The sequence below is a fragment of the Trichechus manatus genome, unplaced genomic scaffold (genome assembly GCF_000243295.1).
Source record: "Trichechus manatus latirostris isolate Lorelei unplaced genomic scaffold, TriManLat1.0 scaffold00128, whole genome shotgun sequence".
Taxonomy (NCBI): Eukaryota; Metazoa; Chordata; class Mammalia; order Sirenia; family Trichechidae; genus Trichechus; species Trichechus manatus.
The window spans coordinates 1,579,476-1,599,528 of record NW_004444064.1 but is presented as its reverse complement, the minus strand read 5'-3'; the positions used below and the strand labels follow the sequence as shown (position 1 = coordinate 1,599,528).

Here is a 20,053-nt window from a genome sequence, read left to right as displayed (position 1 = left end):
GCTAAAAGAAAAACTAAGATTTTCTCCAAAATCCACAGGTTGCTTGTTTCATTACAATAGCCCTGCGTGGAAAAATAGAGCGGGACTTGGGTCAAAGTGGAGCTCTGGTGGCGCAGTGGTTAAGAGCTTCACTGCTAACCAAAAGGTCTGCAGATTGAATCCTTGGAAACCCTAGGGGGCAGTTCTACTCTGTCCTATAGGGTCACTATGAGTCAAAATCGATGGACGGCAATGGGGGGGTTTGTCTTTTTTGGAAGGGGGGTTGGGTCAAAGTAAACCCCACCCAGCCAGGACTGTCCAGCTTTGGAGTAGAAAATTTGCATTTAAAAGACCTGCAGACCCACCCAGCCACAACTGCTGGGTGACCAAGAGATTTGCATTTAAAGGACAATTACCTGCAGATAGAAAGTTTGCTTGTGTATTGAGTGCAAGTGGTTTGCTGTTTTTTGTTTCTTTGTTTTGACAGGGTGGTTTCACATTCCTGTAAAAATCAGAGGGGTGCGTTGAGGCAAAAATGTCGGTGCCTATGAGAAGAACCCCCTTGCCAGGCCTAGAAGCTCATGGCAGCCAGTGAGCAAATGTATGCTTGCTTGCAGTGACCGCGTGGTCCATGAGAGAAAGGGAAGTGGGACAGGAGCAGTGACAGAGAGATGGACTGAGGCACAAACCCAAACCCACTGTCATCGAGTTGAATTCTGACTCATAGTGACCCTATAGGACAGAGGAGAACTGCCCCCCAGGGTTTCCTAGGCTGTAATCTTTACAGAGGCAGACTGCCACATCTTTCTCCTACCACTACTGGTGGGTTCAAACCGCTGACCTTTCAGTTAGCAGCTGAGCGTTTAACCGCTGCGCCACCAGGGCTCTTTTTTCAGAGGTACAAAAGGCCAGTAAAAACTACACGAAGCTGTGGGGTAGATTCCCTGGGGACCTCGTATACACAGCTAACAAGTCAGACTGACAGCGGTAGCCCTTGGATACTACTTTACGCTGGATTTTGCTGCAGATACTCAGAGTTCTATGAGAGAGAGAGAGAACAAAAGATTCTTTAGAGTAAGGAACATGTTTTCATCCCCAGACTAAATGGGCAATTAAAACATTGGTTGTCTAAAATGGGGAGATAAAGGCAGTAAGGTCTGGCTTACACACCTTCACAGGTGTGTGCTCACACTCAAGCTGAGGGGACAAGGGAGGATTCCCACTAGATAGATTTCTCTGCTTTTCATTGGGGCCAAGGGTATCACCCACCTACACAAACAAGTGGCTACAGTACCAGTCACTCCAGATAACCTGCCATCCTCCAGGGTACAATGAGGACTGTAGCTGAAAGATATGCCACCCTCTGACGCCTGCTGATTCACAAATGGTTCTGCTAAGTTGAAACCATGGAGTGTGAAATGCTCAGCAGCTACCATCAATCTCATCACCAGAGATGTGGTGACTGACAAGAGACATGAGCACAGTGTCCAACAGACAGCACTTTGTGCAATATGGCTTGCAGTAGCCCACTGCCCCAGTGGGCCAGTGTGCGTTTGTACTGACTCTGGGATGGTCTCCAGTGAACAGGCTCTGTAGTCTAGATTCTGGAAAAAGGACTCTTGGACAATTAAAGTCTCCCCAGTGTGGGTCACCGACATGTGGACAAGCTGAGTAAACGGTCTGATTTGTATGGCATCCATATCGATGCCCATGGCAACGAGCCTTGCAGGACTAAGCACCCACAAAATCAGGCAGCCGACAATGCCTTCCCGCGGGTCCTGGAACATGAGAAAATAATAATAATAACATCTATGAAATGCTAGAACCTAAAAATCCTGACCTCTATAGAGTGAGTATCTAGTGCAACAGACAGGACTGACTGGGCCGGAAAACTCCACCGAGGAGTTTTCAGGATGCCTGTCTGACTTGTTGGGCCCGTGTCCCTGTTGGCCGTATCTTAGGATACTTGAGAGGTATTTTGGTTGTTCTCATTAAACCCCCTATGGAAAAAAAAATGGCAAGAAGGTGCAAGGTGGAAAAACAAGGAGGTGGTGGCAATGGGTGGCCATGGACAGAAAACCCACTCCTCTTTAGGTAGGGAAGGAGTGGCTCCTTTCCCATGACAACTGAGGGGTGAGGAATGGGGGAGGTTCATTAATACACCTCAACATAAAGAAAACAAAAATCTTCACAACTGGACCAATAAGCAACATCATGATAAATGGAGAGAAGAACGAAGTTGTCAAGGATTTCATTTTACTTGGATCCACAATTAACTCTCATGGAAGCAGCAGTGAAGAAATCAAAAGGTGCATTGCACTGGGCAAATCTGCTGCAAAAGACCTCTTTAAAGTGTTGAAATGCAAAGATGTCAGCTTGAAGACTAAGGTGCTCCTGACCCAAACCATGGTGTTTTCAATTGCCTCATTTGCATGTGAAAGCTGAATGTTGAATAAGGAAGACCAAAGAAGAATTGACACCTTTGAATTGTGGTGTTGGAGGAGAATATTGGATATACCATGGACTGCCGGAAGAACTAACAAATCTGTCTCGGAAGAAGTATGACCAGAACGCTCCTTGAAGCAAGGATGGTGAGACTACATTTCACATACTTTGGACATGTTATCAGGAGGGAGCAGTCCCTGGAGAAGGACATCATGCTTGGTAAGGTAGAGGGTCAGCAAAAAAGAGGAAGACCCTCAACGAAATGGATTGACACAGTGGCTGCAACAATGGGCTTAAGCATAACGATTGTAAGGATGGTGCGGGACTGGGCAGTGTTTTGCTCTGTTGTACACAGGGTCGCTATGAGTCAGAATTGACTCAACATCACCTAACAACAACAACCACAATTGCCATAAGAAGAAATGAAATCCGGATACATGCCACAACATGGATGTACCTTGAAAACATTATGCTTAGTGAACTAAGTCAATCACAAAAGGACAAATACTGTATGATTTCACTAATACGAAACACTTAGAACAGGTAAATGTATAGAGCTCAGAATTTAACAGTGATTGCTGGGGGTGGGAGGGAAGACTGGTTAAATATTTGAAAATCAATCAATGTAATCTGCCATATTATCAGGCTAAAGAAGAAAAATCATACGATCATATCAACTGATGCTGAAATAGCATTTGACAAAATTCAACATCCATTCATGATAAAAACTCTCAGGAGAATAGGAATACAGGGAAGCTTCCTCAAATTGGTATAGCATAGCTACAAAAAAACCTACAGCTAACATTATACATAATGGTGAAATACTGAATAATTTTCTCCTAAAATGAAGAATAAGGCAAGAATGTCCACTCTCACCATTGTTATTCAACATAGTATAGAAAATTCTAGCCAGTGCAATATGACAAGAAAAGGTATACAGGTTGTAAAGGATAAAACTGTCTCTCCTTGCAGATGGAATGCTTGTTCACATAGAAAATCTCAAGGGATCTAAAAAAACAAATAATCTGAGAAGCTAGACTATGTGAAGTAGAACGCGGCATCCAGTTTGGAGGAAGACTCATTAACAATCTGTGATATGCAGATGACACAACCTTGCTTGCTGCAAGTGAAGAGAACTTGAAGAACTTACTGATGAAGATCAAAGACTACATCTTTCAGTACGGATTACACCTCAACATAAAACAAAAAATCCTCACAATTGGACCAATAAGCAACATCATGATAAAAGGAGAAAACATTGAAGTTGTCAAGGATGTCATTCTACTTGGATCCACAATCAATAGCAATGGAAGCAGCAGTCAAGAAATCAAAATGACATACTGCACTGGGAAAATCTGGTACAAAAGACCTCTTTAAAATGTTAAAAAGCAAAGATGTCACTTTGAGAACTAAGGTGCACTTGAGCCAAGCCATGGTATTTTCAATCACCTCATATGCATGCAAAAGCTGAACAATGAATAAAGAAGACTGAAGAAGTATTGATGCCTTTGAATTACGGTGTTGGCGAAGAATACTGAATATACCATGGACTGCCGGAAGAAAGAAAAAAATCTGTCTTGGAAGAAGTACGGCCACAATGCTCCTTAGAAGCAAGGATGGCGAGACTTCATCTCATGTGCTTTTGGACAAGTAGAAGGTCAGCGAAAAAGAGGAAGACCTTCAATGAGATGGATTCACACAGTGGCTGCAACAATGGGCTCAAAGTTAGCAATATTTGTGAGGCTGGCCCAGGACCAGGCAGTGTTTCACTCTGTAGTACATGGCACAGCTATGAGTTGGAACCAGCTAACAACAACAAGAGTGGTAGGGATTGTGTTTGGCTATAAAGGGCAATATGAGGGATCCTTGTCGTGATGAAACTCTTCTGTATCTTGACTGTATTGATGTCAATGTCCTGGTTGTCATATTGCAATATAGTTTTGCAAGATATTACTATTGTGGGAAAATGGGGGAAATTGTATTATTGGGGTCTGTCTGTTTTGTTTCTTACAACTGCATGTGCATCTATGTTGTTGTGAATTTATAATTATCTCAAAATAAAAACATTAAGTTAAAAAGTTACAATATAATAAAACATGATCCAAACCCACTATTGTTGAGTTAATTCCAACTCATAGTGACCCTATAGGACAGAGTGGAACTGCCCCATAGGGTTTCCAAGGCTGTAAATCTTTATGGAAGCAGACTGCCACATCTTCTTCCCATGGAGCAGCTGGTGGGTTCGAACCACCAACCTTTTGATTAGCACCTGAGCACTTTAACCACTGCACCACCATGCCCCCTTAAAAATATGATACAACTGTTTTAAGAAGTGTGGTATATTAGATATGATTTTTAGAAACCACCTGCCAATAGAATACCCATACCATATAACTTGAGGGGCTGAGGGCTGAAGTGGAGGTAGGTTCAGCAGGTGGGGTTTGGTCTGGGAAAAGGGCCACTCTGAGTGCTGTGGGAGGGGGTTTAATTGTTGTAATGAGCTCCTACACGATTCCTTTTTCAATTATTTATTCTTTTCTTTTCTCATTAAAAAATCTATACAAATATTGTTTGTGACATTGATGGCAACCCCCGCATCCTACACGATTTTGGGAGGAACTTGGGAAGTGCAAGTCCAACCAGGGATGAGAACAGCCCCTACCAGTTCACATGAGGCGCTTGCCCGGAGTAACAAGGCAGAACTCACAAGGAAAGCTGGACTTTCAGAGAAACAAGAATGCACCTTGGAAAAGTGACTGTCTAGAGAATTCTAGAGGAAGGCATTGTCTCTCTACTGTATCCGCCTCTGTGCAGCCCACCATATCAGAGTCAGAGCTGGGTCAGTCACAGCCTGCCCAGATTCAACCAGAAAAACTTGATCAAAACAGACTTCGACAAGGACATACCATCTGTTATGGACTAAATTGTGACCCCCAAAAGTGTGTGGCAACTTGGCTAGGCCATGATTCTCAGTATCGTATGGTTGTCCTTCATTTTGTGATTGGATGTAATTATCCCATGTGTTGTTAATCCTAACCTCTACATATAAACGGGAGCCCTGGTGGCACAGTGGTTAAGAACTTGGCTGCTAACCAAAAGGTCAGCAGTTTGAATCCACCACCTGCTCCTTGGAAACCCTATGGGGCAGTTCTACTCTGTCCTGTAGGGTCACAATGAGTCAGAATTGACTCAACAGCAACGGGTCTTTTGTTGTTGTCGTCGTGATATATAAAGGAGTCCTGGTGGTGCAGTGGTTAAGAGCTACAGCGAGCTACGGCTGCTAACCAAAAGGTCAGAAGTTTGAATCCACCACCTGCTCCTTGGAAACCCTATGGGGCAGTTCTGCTCTGTCGTATAGGGTCGCTGTGAATCAAAATTGACTTGATGGCAACAGGTTATGATGTTAATGAGGCAGGACTAGAGGCAGTTATGTTAATGAGGTAGGACATAATCTACAGAATTAGGTTGTATCTTGAGTCAATTTCTTTTGAAATATAAAAGAGAGAATCGAGCAGAGAGGAGAGGGACCTCATACCACCAAGAAAGATGAGTCAGGAGCAGAGCACATCCTTTGGACCCAGGGTCCCTGCGCTGAGAAACTCCTAGACCCAGGGGAAGATTGATGACAAGGACCTTCCCCCAGAGCCGATAGAGAAAGCCTTCCCCTGGAGCTGGCACCCTGAATTCAGACTTCTAACCTCCTAGACTGTGAGAGAATAAATTTCTGTTTGTTAAAGCCGTCCACTTCTGGTATTTCTGTTATAGCAGCACTAGATAACTAAGACACCATCCGCGCTCAGAAGAGGTCACCAAATAAATACAGCATCCAAAGGCTAGATGCTGCAAGTCTCACTTAAGTCCCAATTCACAGAGCTTGTCTTGGTGTGGACGTGGGCCTGCTGGGGATGGCTGAGCATGTAATGTACAGGAAGAGGCTGGTCCTGATGCAGATGCCAGAACAAAGCAGCCTGTGTTCATGCAACCTCAGAACCACACACTTCCCAAATGTGACTCACGTATGGGATAGGCCAGACGCTAGTGGCTGGAAGAATAGGCAGGAGCTGGCTCGGTGGAGAAGCAGGACTTTGGTTCAGGATAGTTCAGTAACTTTCACGGCACTTCCCACCGGTAGGCCTGGGGTCCGTCTTCCACCTCCCTCTGTCCAGCTCCACTGGTCACTCAGTAGTTTCCTTTGGCCTCAGAACTAGAAAGGGCTGCTGCAGCCATGTTCTGCAGGGCCTTGACAGATGCCAGGCCAGGGAGCTGAGCATGGAGGCCAGGCTAGTGTTTTCAAACTCTGCCCTCAGAGCTACCCAGGGCCCCAGCCCAGGTGCTGCAGAGGCTTGCATGGGCATGAGGCTGGGATTACCGGCTGTCCCGGTTTGCCCACGACTGAGGGGGCTTCAGGTTTTAAACAGGGACAGGCTGGTTGCCCCATGTGCGGCGCCCTGCCATGCTCTCGCTCCTCCACTCCACTTACCAGGTCTAGACTTGGCACTCCACAGAAGATTTTCTTTGCAACAGAGCCACAAACAAACATTGAACGAGGTTAATAAGGTGCATACGGACGTGTTTACGGGTGAAGTGGACTAATGTCTGCAAAACTTTGGAGTGCATCCAAAATAAGATGGATGGATGGGTGGGCAGAGGAGTAGTTAGTGTGTGAGACACCAGGGGGAGCAATATGTGAATTTTGGGTACCCAGTATTCACTGTAAGCTTCTTTCATTTTTTCTGTATGTTTGAAAATAATTTTATGATGAAATGTCGGGAACAGATTTGCAAGTTATGGCGGTGGTCTCGGATCACTTCTGGGAACGTGGTTCTGAGGTCAACGGGTTGCTTCCTCCTTCTCTGTTACCACAGTTGGGCCACAGCTGGGGCGGGGGGCAAGGGAGCACCCTAAGAAGGACATCCCCTTGAGCTGATTTCACTTGGCTGATTAAATGTGCTAGTTTGTTTGGCGCCTCAGAACAAGGGGAAAGGAAGGAGGGGGCTTGGTTTAGACAGAAAGACTTGGTGCCTGAGCTTCTCACCCCGACTCTGACTCAGCCTCTCGCTGGCCTAGAAGGAACTGGGCCAGCGAGGTGGCCCGTTTCTGATGCCCACTCAGTGGGATAAGGGTGGGGGGACGAGCTGGTGAAGATGCCTCTCTCCCACCCAAGAACCCAACCTTCCTGCAGAGAGCGCAGTCTTCGTGTCCCGTCTCATCCAGGCCAGCCAATCAGAGGGTATGGCGAGCCATGTAGAGCATGATGCTGATGATGAAGTGGGTCACACTAGTGACTGATGGATTGGTGATGCCTTTGACTGAGACTGGAAAGCAGGAGATCAAGGCAGTGGAGGCAGAGGGGTCCAGATCCGTTTTGGAGATGTTTAATTGTTAGGTTGAGGTATCCTGGGTTCAATAAATATTTAAGGGGACCTGTCCAGTATGCGAAAACGCTGGTCTAGAGAGCTGGAAGGAGAGGCATGCTGGCTCCTTCAGCACACATGTGGTCCTTCCATCTGTCATACTGGGCCAGACCAGAGGGTGGGAGCAGAAACTGCTGCTCCTGCCCTCCAGCCAAAGACCCCCCCAGGAACACAGCTGCAGTTGAACAGGTCGAGTTGATAACTTGGTACATCCAGGGAGGAGGCAGGCACACCATGGGAATGGTGGGGCCGCTCAGTAAGAAGGTGTTAGAAAGGACCTATGTGCGCTTTAATTGGGTGACCTGTGGGAGAATCCAAGGAAATTGAGATTGGATACTGTCAGCACTGTAATTCTGTGACTGGACATCTGAATGAATCTTATCTAGAAGGAGGACAGAGGAGGACGAGGACAAAGCTGCCATCGGTCAAGGAGCAGCAGTCACCTGCTTTAGTGCTTCGACAAAATTATAAATCGGCCTTATTGTGCCTCACACTATCATGGTCTCAGAGTGACCTTGTCAGAGACGATGTCCAACGGAAGAAGAACAGCCCAGCTGTGAGTGCCAGGCCAGCTTCCAAATGTCAGCACTGCTCCCCAATGTCAGCACTGCTCCCCTTCTGCTGCCAGCCTTCCCCCTCCGGCTCCTCCTAGTCCTCCCGCCCCTCTCGGTCCTCCCGTCCCTCCCCTCCTCCCACTTCTCCCACGCCCCCTGCTCCTCCCGCTCCTCCTAGTCCTCCCGCCCCTCCCGGTCCTCCCGCCCCTCCTCCTTTGTTATTAAGGCAACAATGAACACATGGCAGGATGTGTCAAGGCTAAGACGCATGTACTTGGTGGCCCAGTGCATCCAGTGAGGGAGGACGCACAACCTAGACACTACTGAGCGACCTGGCACCGACTGTAAAGAAACAGACAGACGTAAGCCGGGGCAAGGGCAGTGGGGTGGCGTTGAGAGTGCAGGCAGTAAGCGGGGGAGGGCACTGTGGAGAGAATCTTAAAAGTTCGTAGGCTTCGTATCATGCCCCCCCCCCCCAGCAATTCTAATGGAAAACCCATTGCCATCGACTCGATTCTGACCCATAGTGACCCTATAGGACAGAGCAGAACCGCCCCACACGGTTTCCAAGGAGCGGCTGCTGGATTCGAACTGCTGACCGTTTGGTTACCAGCCATAGCTCTTAACCACTGTGCAACCAGGGCTCCAATTCCGATGGGAGTTGCTGGTAAAATACTCTTTCCCACTAGGGAAAGAGTTACCCACATTGCCACGAGCTCCCGCCACCTGCTTGGCAAGCTGGGTACAAGGATTTTATTGGCACGCTGTTTACAACAGAGAAATTCTGGAAACGAGCTAAATGCTCATCCATGGGGAAAGGCAAGCTAAAAAGCTGTAGGTTCGTCCGATGAAATCAAACGAACACATAGCAGTTAAGAGGAAACACATGTACGCTTATGAGCAAGACGCCATCTCAGCGCACCGCTGAAGGAGGCACAGGTACAGACATGCCCACGGACACCTGCGGTGCGGGTGACGGCCCCAGTCCTCCTCCCCGAACAAGACAATAAAATGGAAGACATCTCACGGGTTCCACTTTTTATTGGTGTGCCATGCATATGTACAGCCCCATTAGAGAGGCGCCCCCCGCCCCGCCGTTCCGCAGGCGCTCAGCGGACCTGCGCCAGGTTGTGCTTCTTGTACAGCAGCGCCCGCCTCTTCTCGCGCTCTTGCACGAAGGCGCGCAGGCGCGCCGTGGGGAAGGTCACGGCCGTGGGCCTGGAGTTGGCCGGCCCCTCCTCGGTCAGCCACGGGCAGCGCAGGCAGCTGGAGGCGCAGGGCCGGGCCCTGGAGCACCAACGAACCGGAGCAGGGCAGTCAGCCGCCTCCGCCCAGAGCGCGAGCAGGGCGGCGGGGCGGGCGCGGGACGCTCGCTTACCAGGGGTTGGCGCACAGCGTGCTCCGGAGGAAGGCCACGGCGCCCCCCGACAGCCCCGCGTAGCAGCGGCTCAGCCGGATGAGCCCCTTGCGCAGGGCTTTCTGCACGTCACGTGCCCCCTCGCTGCTCACGGGGTAGTCCGCGCTCAGCCTGCGGGGGGGGGGTAGGAGTGACAGGGTGGCCCGGGGACTCTGAGGCCACCTTCGGATGGATCCCGGGGTGTGGGGGGGCCAGGCAGTCCAGAGGTCACCCTCGGATGGATCCCAGGCCTGCCTCTCCCCTTCAGCACGTCCCCACACGCAGGTGCGCGAACTCACATGATGAAGGCCGTCACTCCGATGGCCCACACATCGGTCTGCGGGACTGCACCCTGACCCTCCAGGAGCTCTGGAGCTGAGGAGAGGCACCAGTGAATGGACACAGGGGAGAGGCAGGGTGTAGGCGGGTGGGCACAGGTGAGGGTCGTGAGGGCAGGGCACACAGGACAAGCAGGGGAGAGCTGAGCACAAAAGGGAGGACGGCCGGCGCAGGGAGCCAGCAGGTGGGCGGGGCGCGCGGGTCTTCCTCCAGGCTCCGCCCCCTCCCTCCCAGGTCGGGCCTCGGACGTCTGCTTCCCCACCCTCTCACCCATGGTCTCCATGTAATCCTTGAACTTCTCCGATGGCAGGACCTTCTCCCGGCTGAGGCTCTGGGCGTTGCCGAAGTCGAGGACCTTAAGCAGGTTGTACTCGGTGACAATCAGGTTCTCGGACCTGAGGTCTAGGTGCAGGATGCGCTGGGAGTGCAGGTACTGCGCGGCGCTCAGCGTCTGCCACAGGTAGTCCTTCACCTCTGATTCCGAGTAGGAGGCTCTGGGGGAGGGAGGGGCGGCTCAGGCAGCTTCCGGGCGGGCTGCCGAATGGGGAGGGGCAGAGGGCGATGTGGGGGCGCACCCGGGGCAAGGACCCTGGAGACTGCCCAGCCCCCGGGGCCTTGAGTGGAGAGCAGCCTGGCTCTTCTGTGTCGGGCCGCAGGGAGAGGGCGGCGGGTCTCACACGCCCTCCCGCCTGAGAGCCTGGTTTCCGGACAGCCCGTGCCTGCGGCTGCAGCTGCCTCCCTCACCTCTCTGCCAGGCAGGGAAGCAGCTCCGGTCCGGAACACAGCTCCAGGATGAGCACCAGGTGCCGCGGGCTGAGGTAGGCACCGTGCAGCTGGACCAGGTGCGGGTGGCGCAGGCCCTTGAGGGCCTCATACTCGCCTAGCACGGCTGTCTTGTCCTCCGCCAGGTACGGGACGATCTTGGCTGCCAGCAGGCGTCCGCTGCCCTTCTCCAGGCATTGCCGCACCACGCTGAAGCGGCCCCTGGGCAAGGGGAAGCATGGGCCAGGCTGGTAAGGCCCCTCCCCTTGAGCTCCCAGCAGCCCTCTGCCCCTTCCCACACAGACAGCGGGGGCAAACGTCGGGCCCCGGGCCCCGGGGAGAGCACTCAGGAGGGAAGCAGCAGAACCTTCCAGGGGTGGGATCTGTGGGCAGGGAGGAGATGCGTTTGGGAGATGCTGTCAACCAGATGTGAGCGGTGGAGAGGAAGGCTGAGGTTGGGGTGGGTGCCTGAGGGGCCAGCGCAGCATTGTCCCTGCCCGCCTGCCCGCAGCTTCGGCACCTCCGGATGTGTGTCTGAAAGGCGAAGGTCTGTGTGCTTGAGAGGGGCTGGGCTGGCAGTGTGTGACCGCTCTCCTCCTCAGAGACTGTGGAAAGAGGAGTGGGGTGACTGGGAGGCCCAGGGGGGCACACCCCAGTCAGCCCCTGCTCCCCTACCTATTCTCCTCCCCATCACTCCTCCCGGAACTCATTGAGGGGACACTCGGACCCCTCATTCCTCAGGCCATGGGGGGCATGTCAGGCAGAAAACCAGGAGGGGGTGTGTGAAGGCGGTGAAGCTGCCAGGTACACTCCAGGAGTGGGGGCAGCCCCGCTCAGCTGGGACCACAGACAACATGCATGCCGGCCACACTTCCTGGACCCACAGCAGACATTAGTAATCACAGCGCAGAGCCCAGACAGCCCGAGGCCTCGGCACTCCCCGGGCTCAGCGTGCACCTCGGGATGAGCTCAGCGGCTCCTGGGAGCAGGGTGTGGAAGAAAGGGTCTGGGCAGTGAGAAGCCCCAGAACGTGCTGCCCAAACAAGGCCAGTAGGGGCTTTCTGCCGAGGGCGAAGACAGGGGCTGTGAGGAGACCCACCAGGAGCCTCACCCGCGTGGCTGGGCCCTCCGAGAAGGACCTGCTCCGAGGGGCTGCTGTAGGGGCCCATGCCCGCCTTGCTGACGCAGGCCGTCCGGAAGGTGTACGCGCCCGCCCGCGGCAGCTGGCTGATTATGTAGCAGCAGTCAAAGATGTCGGAGGCCAGAGTGTTCCAGCTCCCACCTGCCCCGCGTGGGAGGGAGGGAGGGAGAGGCCGCCCGCTGGCACACAGCAAGCTGGGTGCCTCCATGACCACCCCCTCTGGAACCCTGGAGGCCCCCCCCACAGCTGGCCCAGCAGATACCTTCCAGGCAGCACTGCACAATGTAGGTCACGGGGCTGCACGTCTCCACGGGCTTCCAGACCAGCAGCACCCCGCCTGCATACACCTCCCCAATGTCAGGGCGTGGGGAGGACGAGGGGAGCTCTGTGGGGTGGGGGGAAGCAGCTCTGAGGCCGGAATGGCTCCACATGGGGGCCTGGGGCAGCTATCATACCCCTGCATGTCATGCCTCCGCTGCTGGGCCCCCCGTCCCTCCCGACACCCACCCTTGGTGGCTGCCCAGGCTCCCTAGCCCACGTTCCCCTGATGCTGGTCATCTGGGGGGCCCTGCTGCAGTGTGGACTGGCTGGAGGGCCTAGTGTCTCCAAGGTTTGGTTCAGGGCTGTGTCCTGTCTGGGGGCTCCAGAGGATCTGTGCAGGAACCCCCTTGGCAGTGATCCTCTGTTAGGGTGGAGGGCCCAGGCCAGTCCCACAGACAGGGTACCAGCCCGGGTGGAGAGCCTGGCCCGGTCCTGCAGATGGGGTACCAGGCAGGGTCGGGGGTCCAGCCTGGTCCCACAGACGGGGTACCGGGCAGGGTGTGGGGCCCGGTCCCGCGGATGGGGTACCGGGCAGGGTGGGGCCCCAGCCAGGTCCTGTGGATGGGGTACTGGGTGGGGTGGGGGGGCCCGGTCCCGTCCTGCAGACAGGGTACTGGGCGGAGTCGGGGGCTCGGCCCCGTCCTGCAGACAGGGTACTGGGCAGGGTGGAGGGCCCAGCCCTGGTCCTGCAGACAGGGTGCTGGGCAGGGTGGAGGACCTGGCCTGGTCCTGCAGACAGGGCACTAGAAGGCCTGCCAAGGCCGCTGTCCTCCTCTAGGGCTGGGCCAGGCGGCTGAGAGCTGGGCCCGCAGCCCTGTCCTGGCTCCCCAGAAATACTTCCCAGGAACTGTTTTGGGATCACGACCTCAACTTTGATAGAGGGGCAAAGCACGCAACAGCCTTCTCTGCACTTGCTGGAGGGATGTGGCTGAGAAGGCGCATGGAAGAGCTCCACTCCCTTCCACAGACGGTGCGCTTTCTCTCAGACAACGGTATGAACCGACGGGCTCTGCTGCCAGTGCTTTCCGTGGAGTCGCTCCATCTCTCTCCTGTCTGTCTCTCCCCTTCTCCGTTCTACGTCTCTCCCTGTGTCTCTCTCTCTCCTCTCTTCTGAGCTGTAGCCACAGACGAGTTCAGGGCCACACCAAGAGCTCAGTGCAGCCACTGTGAAAACGTCCTGCTCGTCCCCGATTCTCCCCACCCGGCTACGTCTCTCACTCCCAGTGCACATTTTCTCGGCTTGACATTTTCTTCGTCTCCCTCTCTGCTGGGAGGGGTTCTCATAAATGGCTTTATGTCACATATGCAGTGTGAGGGTGGGTGGGGCTCTGGGTCAGGGAGAGGGCCCACGTCCCAGAGTCATCCCCAGGCCGCGACAGTCACTGTGCGGTGCCCTGGCCCTGTCAGAACTGGGGGATGCCTGGGGTCACTGCAATGGGGACCACGGTTTCCCAGGTCCCACTCGCCATGAGAGCCACCTTAAGAGGCTCCCAGAGCGAGATGATGGCCCGGGCCCAGGCCGAGTCCTCAGGGAGGAGGCAGTGGCTTGTCTGTCCCCCTGTCCCCACCAGTAGGGCCCGCGTGGCACCCACCTGCCCTCCGGAGCACCGCCGTGGTGGTCGCCGTGCCCAGTGCATTGCTGACGCTGCAGGTGTACACGCCCAGGTCCTCGGCGGTCACCGCCAGGATGGTCAGGAGCTGGAAGTGCTTGAGCGTGGAGGAGATGAGAAGTCGGCTGCTGCCCTCCAGGAGCGCGCCATCTGTCAAAGAACAAATCAGGGCCTGCATGTGGGTGGCCGCCCCCCACCACGCATCCAGCCACCTGCCATCCTGCTGGGCCCATGTGCCGCCTGTGACTTGCCCCCCTCCCGAGAGCTGTCACCTTTACTCCAGGTGGCTTGCGCGGCGGGCTGGGCTGACACCTGGCAGGCGAGCGTCACGGGCTGGCCCAGGACCACTGTCTCGTCTGAGAGCTCCTTTAGGAATGATGGGGCTGAAAAGGGGGAGTGAGGACAGCAGTTCAGGAGGCGCCCTCCCAAGGCGCAGTGTCCCCCAGTGCCAGGCCAGGGTGCGGCTGGACCCTGCAGTGGGAAGGACACCCTGGAGAACAGGACCTGCGGGGACCCTGCCCCTCCCAGCTTGTCCTCCACCACACTCTTGTCTAGGATTCATCTCTCAACACCTCCGCCTCCTCCCGGGAGCCCTCCCTGACTGCCCCCATTCCCTCTCTGCTCGTCCTCCACCACACTCTTGTCCATCCAGCATTCATCTCTCAACACCTCCGCCTCCTCCAGGGAGCCCTCCCTGACTGCCCCACCTCCTCTCGGCTTGTCCTCCACCACACTCTTGTCCAGGATTCGTCTCTTAATATCTCTGCCTCCTCCAGGGAGCCCTCCCTGACTGCCTCACCCTCTCTGAGTTCATCTTCCACCACACTCTTGTCCAACCAGGTTTCATCTCTCAACACCTCCGCCTCCTCCAGGGAGCCCTCCCTGACCGCTCCAGCCCTCTACGCTGTGGCACCTGAGGCCCTCATGGCTGGAGCCACTCGTTTGGGGTCTAGTCCGGAGTTGTAAGCTTATCCAACTGATGTGGGTGCCACTGAGGTTGGAAGCCACTGTGTTTGCCCCCTACCCGCCACAACCGGGTCCTCTTGAAACTGTGGGAAAACGGAGGTCCTGGGTCGGGGCACTCACCTCGGTCCTTGCTCTTCAGCCGGAAGGAAGCCAGGCCCAGCTTCTTCCTGGAGCCCTCCTTCTCTGGATCTGCAGGAAGAAAGAGGGGGCCCATGGAGGTCACAGCCCACGAGGCCATGGCTCCTCTGGGCAGTACCAGCTGCCTCACACCACGCTGCCAGGAGCTGCAGGGACAGGCAAACCTGCCCGCCCCACGGCCCTGCCCTCCACGCCTCCGTTCTCCATGCAACAAGCAAAAGCCCAAGATCCCAGGGCAGTGTTGAAAACTGGAGCTGAGTCTGTTGCTGCTGCCCCCTTCCCCGTCCACGCCTGGGTGCCAAGGCCCATCCTGGGCCGGGGCCATCTCTGGGATGAACAGGAGGCGTGCAGCTTGGCGCCATGGGGGCTGTGGGAGGATGGGTAGTGGGGGCTGCATGGAGACCCCCTGGAGGGCTCTAGCCGAAGGTGGCTGGCGTTGTTTCTGAATTTTCCTCTCCAGCAGTATAATCCCTGCTTGGGTCTCTAGGCCTCCCGCCGTGCTGTTACACCCCGGGGCTGCGTCTCAGAAGCACAGGGAAAAAGGGTTCCGAGGCCAGGACGCGCACCCAGACGCCTCGGGGAGTGAGCCCACAGGGGACTTCCTGATGGTCCTGGGTGGGATCCTGAGCTGCTATCAGAGGCGTGAGAGGTCACGGGGACCCCAGGGGTGCAGAACTGAGGACATGAGACGTGCCCGGGCAAGTTGGGGGGAGTCACCTTCCGCCCTGCCCGTCAGGATCCGGGAGATGTGAGCCACCGAGGCCTTCACCCTCTCGCGCAGGCTGTGCTCCTGAGGCTCCTCCAGCGGCAGGCGGCCCCCGGAGAGCTGCAAGAAGCCTCTTGAGGAGGGTGATGCCTTCCGCCTCCCGCCCTGGCCGGCCTCCCCCAGCAGGGCCTCCATGTCCTCTGGTTCCTCCTCCGTGATCTGCAAGCCAGCCCGAGGGCACGGAGCCAGGCTGGCAGGAGGGCCCAGCTCGCCCGGCCAGGGCCACGCCGCTTCCGGGAGCTCTGCCAGCCCCTCGTGGGCTTCATCCGGTGGGGAGGGCGGCTCCTGCTCCACAGACGGCTTGGGGACCTTCCTGAAGATCATGAACTCAAACGGGAGGTACTTGATGTCATATAGGTCGGAGAGATTGAGGTAGGCCGGCTCTACCTCGGAGATGTCCAGGGACAGGGTGTCGGCTGCCTCTGCGTCGCCCGAGAGGTCCTTGATCCGCACCAGGGAGACCTGAGACCCCTGGCCAGAGTCTTCCCAGGAGGTAAGCTCCAGGTAGTCCCTGGGGGAAGGCCCTCTCCCCTCAGGCACAGGGGCCGCGCCAGCCAAAAGCAGTGGACTCTCGGCTACTGCTTCTTCCTGCTCATCCCAGGACTGAGACCCCTGGGCCCAGGCCATCTTGGCCCACAGGGGGCCCTGCCCCAGCATGCCTCCCGCATCCCCACCAAAGGCGAAGGTCCCATAGCCTGCCACCCCCGCGTAGCCCCCATGGCACTCCAAGGAGAACTTCCGAGTGGTCGCCTGCTCCTGAGGGCGCTGCTGAGCGGTCTCCTGGGACAAGTCGTCATCATCCAGAGAGGCTGCAGGCTCCATGTCCTCTGGGGAGGGCGGCACGGCCTTCTCGGGGGACAGGTCCTCCTGGAGGGCCTGCCCTACAGAACAGGAGGGGCTGGGCTCTGGCCCCCGCTTAGAGCCTGGCAGGGGGCTTGCTTGGGCTGGGGAGGGGGAGGCCCGGGGCTCCCCAGAGAGCGGGGGGCGTCTTAGCCCCAGGGAGCCGTGTGTGTGAGACCTTGGAGGGATGGGGCCTGGAAGTTGTGGTGCAGCAGCTGCAGGGGGGCCGCAGCCCTCCTGGGGGGTAGAACCCCAGTCACGGTGACGAGAAGGGGTGGGCGGCTTCCGAGAGCTATCCTGGGAGACCCCTGGAGCTGTGTCGCCGTCTGTGGGTGGAAACAGTCTCGACCCCTGCAGGGACCCCTCAGAGCCTGGGGCCATGCCTGTGGCTGCCTGGCCAGGGGAGCCGGCACCCAGGGTCCAGGCCCCAGTGTGCAGAGTGGCCGTGGGCTCCCCGAGCAGAGAGGGGCTTGGGCCCTGTGCAGAGCTGTCCTCTGAGATGGCCCCGAGCCCCCAGGGCGCCGGGTGAGGACACTGCCCCTCAAAGCAGTCCTTGGGGGACCTCCCCGGCTCCTTGGGGGACCTCCCTGGCTCCTTGGGGGCCTTCCGTGGCTCCTTGGGGGCCTTCCGCGGCTCCTTGGGGGACCTCCCCGGCTCCTCGGGGGACCTCCCCGGCTCCTTGGGAACCGTCCGTGGCTCCTCGATGGACTTTCCCGGCTCTTCAGGCAACTTTCCCGGCTCCTCGGGCGACTTCCCCAGCTCCTCGGGGGACCTTCCTGGCTCTTCGGGCGACCTCCCCGCCTCCTCGGGCGACTTCCCTGGCTCCTCAGGGAAGGGGCTGGTGGTGCGCGGCCAGTCCTGGTCCAGGGAGCGGCTGCGGCCGGGGGCCACACGGGCCGTGGAGCTGGGCAGCCGCAGGGCTGTCTCAAAGGAGGGCGCCTTGGTCAGGAGGGCGGCCTGCTCCTCCCTGGCGGCCGCCTCCTCCAGCGCACGGTGCTCCAGCAGGGGCTCACGCAGGCCGGGCAGCGCCCTTGCCATGTAGCCGCCCTTCAGCAGGTGCCGCCTGGCCCGCGCCAGATGCCTCCTGCTGCCTGCGGCGGAGGGCGGGCACCCTTGCTCGGAGCCCTCCCCGGCCTGCTGGTAGAACAGGCTCCGGATGACACTCTGGCGGGGCACACAGCCTGGGACAGCCGGTGGCCCTGCACCCTGGACCCCAGCAGTCACCTCTGGGCCCTCCGGGAGCACAGGCGACGCCGCCGGTAGAGAGGGGGCTTGGGGGGGCAGGCAGACCTCGGCCTCCTCTGGCAGGCTGGCGGAGGGCCGCAGGAAGCCCCTGGGGTGCAGGAGTGGGGAGTGGGTCACAGGGGAGGGTGGCAGCGACTTGGCCCGGGCATACGGGGCAATCTCATTGTCTGAGGAAGAGCTACTGGAGGAGCCGCTGGCGTCCTGGAGCAGGTGCCGGGAGACCCCGAGGGACGGGCTGTCGGCTGGGCCCTGGAGCAGCTCCGGGATGGAGCGCATCACCAGGATGGACTTGTAGCACATCAGGGAGCGCTGGGGGGCAGTGGGAGGGGTGTCAGAGCTCAGGGCTCCACCTGGGCCGGGGCAGAGTGCTCGGCTCCCTCCACCCAGCCTCTGTTGTTCTGGCCCCTCTGTGACTGTGACGTGTGCAGATGCCACCCGCCACCGTCCCTTCCTCCTCCCTGAGTGGCAAGACCCAAAGGAAGGACAGCCAACTAATGCTCCTGGCCAGCGCCGGGCATACCCCAGCCCAGCAGTCAGGAAGTGGCCCCGAGGGGTCCTGCTGGACCACAGTGGCCTCGGGCCTGGGTGTCCCCTAGGAGCCTCACAGCCCCCTCCCCCGCAGCCCCTCTTCGGCATGGAGGGTGGCAGGGACCACCCACCTGCCAGCGGCTGCGGGCCAGCAGGAACTTGAGTTGCTTGGTGTTGATGAAATGGGCCTTTTCTGCAGGCAAAGATGTCTGCAGGCAAGGGAGAGAGGGGCTGCATTGGGGGGTGGCGGCCTGGTGCCTGGCTGTGGGCACCGTCTGACAGCCCTGGTCAGGGCCCCGCCCGGGACGGAAGCCCCACTGGGGCTGGGGCAGCGGATCAGCCCCAGGCCTGGAATGACATGCAGGTGGATGAGGCCAGTTAGTGGCCATGGAGGTTCCATGGCCTTCCCTGATGAGGGATTCCAAGTTAGTCCTGGAGGTGGACCCAGGGAGAACCCTGAGCCTGCCTCCCTGATCCAGGCATGCTGTCCCATCTGAGGGTCCCAGCAGCCCCCAATCCACTGGAGGCAGGTCCCCTGGGCACCAGCCAAAGTTCGGTGGCTAATGCGCACCAGGAGGGCCCCGGCCTCTTGTGACCTTGGTTTCCCTCCTTGCTCTATGGGGGTGATGAGCAAGCCTGTCCGCCAGGCCTGGCAAGCTCAGTCTACTCACCAGGAACCACGGGTGGGTGAGGCACTGGGAGGCGCTGGGCCGGGCCCTGGGTGAGAGGCAGGCAGGGGGTCAGACCAGGGTGGGGTCAGCCAGGCCCAGGGCAGGGCTGAGCAGGACACCTGGGCGGTGGGAGGACAGGGCACTCACTCCGGGGCCCTCTGCAGGGCGGCCTTGATAAAGTCCTTGGCGTCCTCACTGAGGTGGGCGGCCATGGGGCTGCTCCAGGACACTCGCCCCTCCCGAACGTTCAGCAGAGTGGCACGGTCACTCTCACCCGCAAACGGTGATGAGCAGGTCAGGCTGAAAGGCAGATAGGGAGTCTGTCCCTCAGAGGTGATCTGAATTCCTGGGTTTACGGGGAAAGACTGCTAAGCCAGGGAGTGCGGCGTCTCTCAGGCAGAGCTGTTGGGGGATCAGGGGCCTCAGTCCTGACTTGGGATGAGCTTTTAGCTTCACTCTCATCTAACCCCTGAGAATACCAGCAAGTGTCTCAGATTTGCCCAGAGAGATCCAAATTCAGCTTAAAACAGGGATCAGGGCTCAGCCTGGGGTGGGGATCAGGGCTCAGCCTGGAGTGGGGATCAGGGCTCAGCCTGGGGTGGGGATCAGGGCTCAGCCTGGAGTGGGGATCAAGCTCAGCTTGGGGTGGGGAATCAGGGCTCAGCCTGGGGTGGGGATCATGGCTCAGCCTGGCGTGGGGATCAGGGCTCAGCCTGGAGTGGGGATCAGGGCTCAGCCTAGGGTAGGGATCAAGCTCAGCTTGGGGTGGGGAATCAGGGCTCAGCCTGGGGTGGGGATCCAGACCCAGTCTACACCACCAGAGTTCCTCAGGACAGCAATGATTGTTACGAGTGACCCCTGGACAAATCACCTCAGGACGGCAGTGACTGTTACGACTGACCCCTGGACAAATCACCTCAGGACGGCAGTGACTGTTA

The 20,053-nt window shown here is 57.2% G+C and overlaps 1 protein-coding gene across 1 annotated transcript in view; it reads right to left on the bottom strand.

Moving 5' to 3' along the window:
• Positions 1-9,501: 9,501 nt before the first annotated feature.
• Positions 9,502-20,053, bottom strand: part of OBSCN (obscurin, cytoskeletal calmodulin and titin-interacting RhoGEF) — a 172,404-nt gene continuing 161,852 nt past the window's right edge. The window contains 15 exon segments of the mRNA XM_012557952.1: positions 9,502-9,679; positions 9,771-9,920; positions 10,088-10,163; positions 10,398-10,621; positions 10,872-11,111; positions 11,410-11,494; positions 12,001-12,171; positions 12,293-12,415; positions 13,944-14,111; positions 14,234-14,344; positions 15,048-15,116; positions 15,783-18,225; positions 18,576-18,653; positions 19,116-19,161; positions 19,263-19,415. Of these exon segments, the coding sequence (XP_012413406.1) occupies positions 9,502-9,679; positions 9,771-9,920; positions 10,088-10,163; positions 10,398-10,621; positions 10,872-11,111; positions 11,410-11,494; positions 12,001-12,171; positions 12,293-12,415; positions 13,944-14,111; positions 14,234-14,344; positions 15,048-15,116; positions 15,783-18,225; positions 18,576-18,653; positions 19,116-19,161; positions 19,263-19,415 (4,315 nt within the window).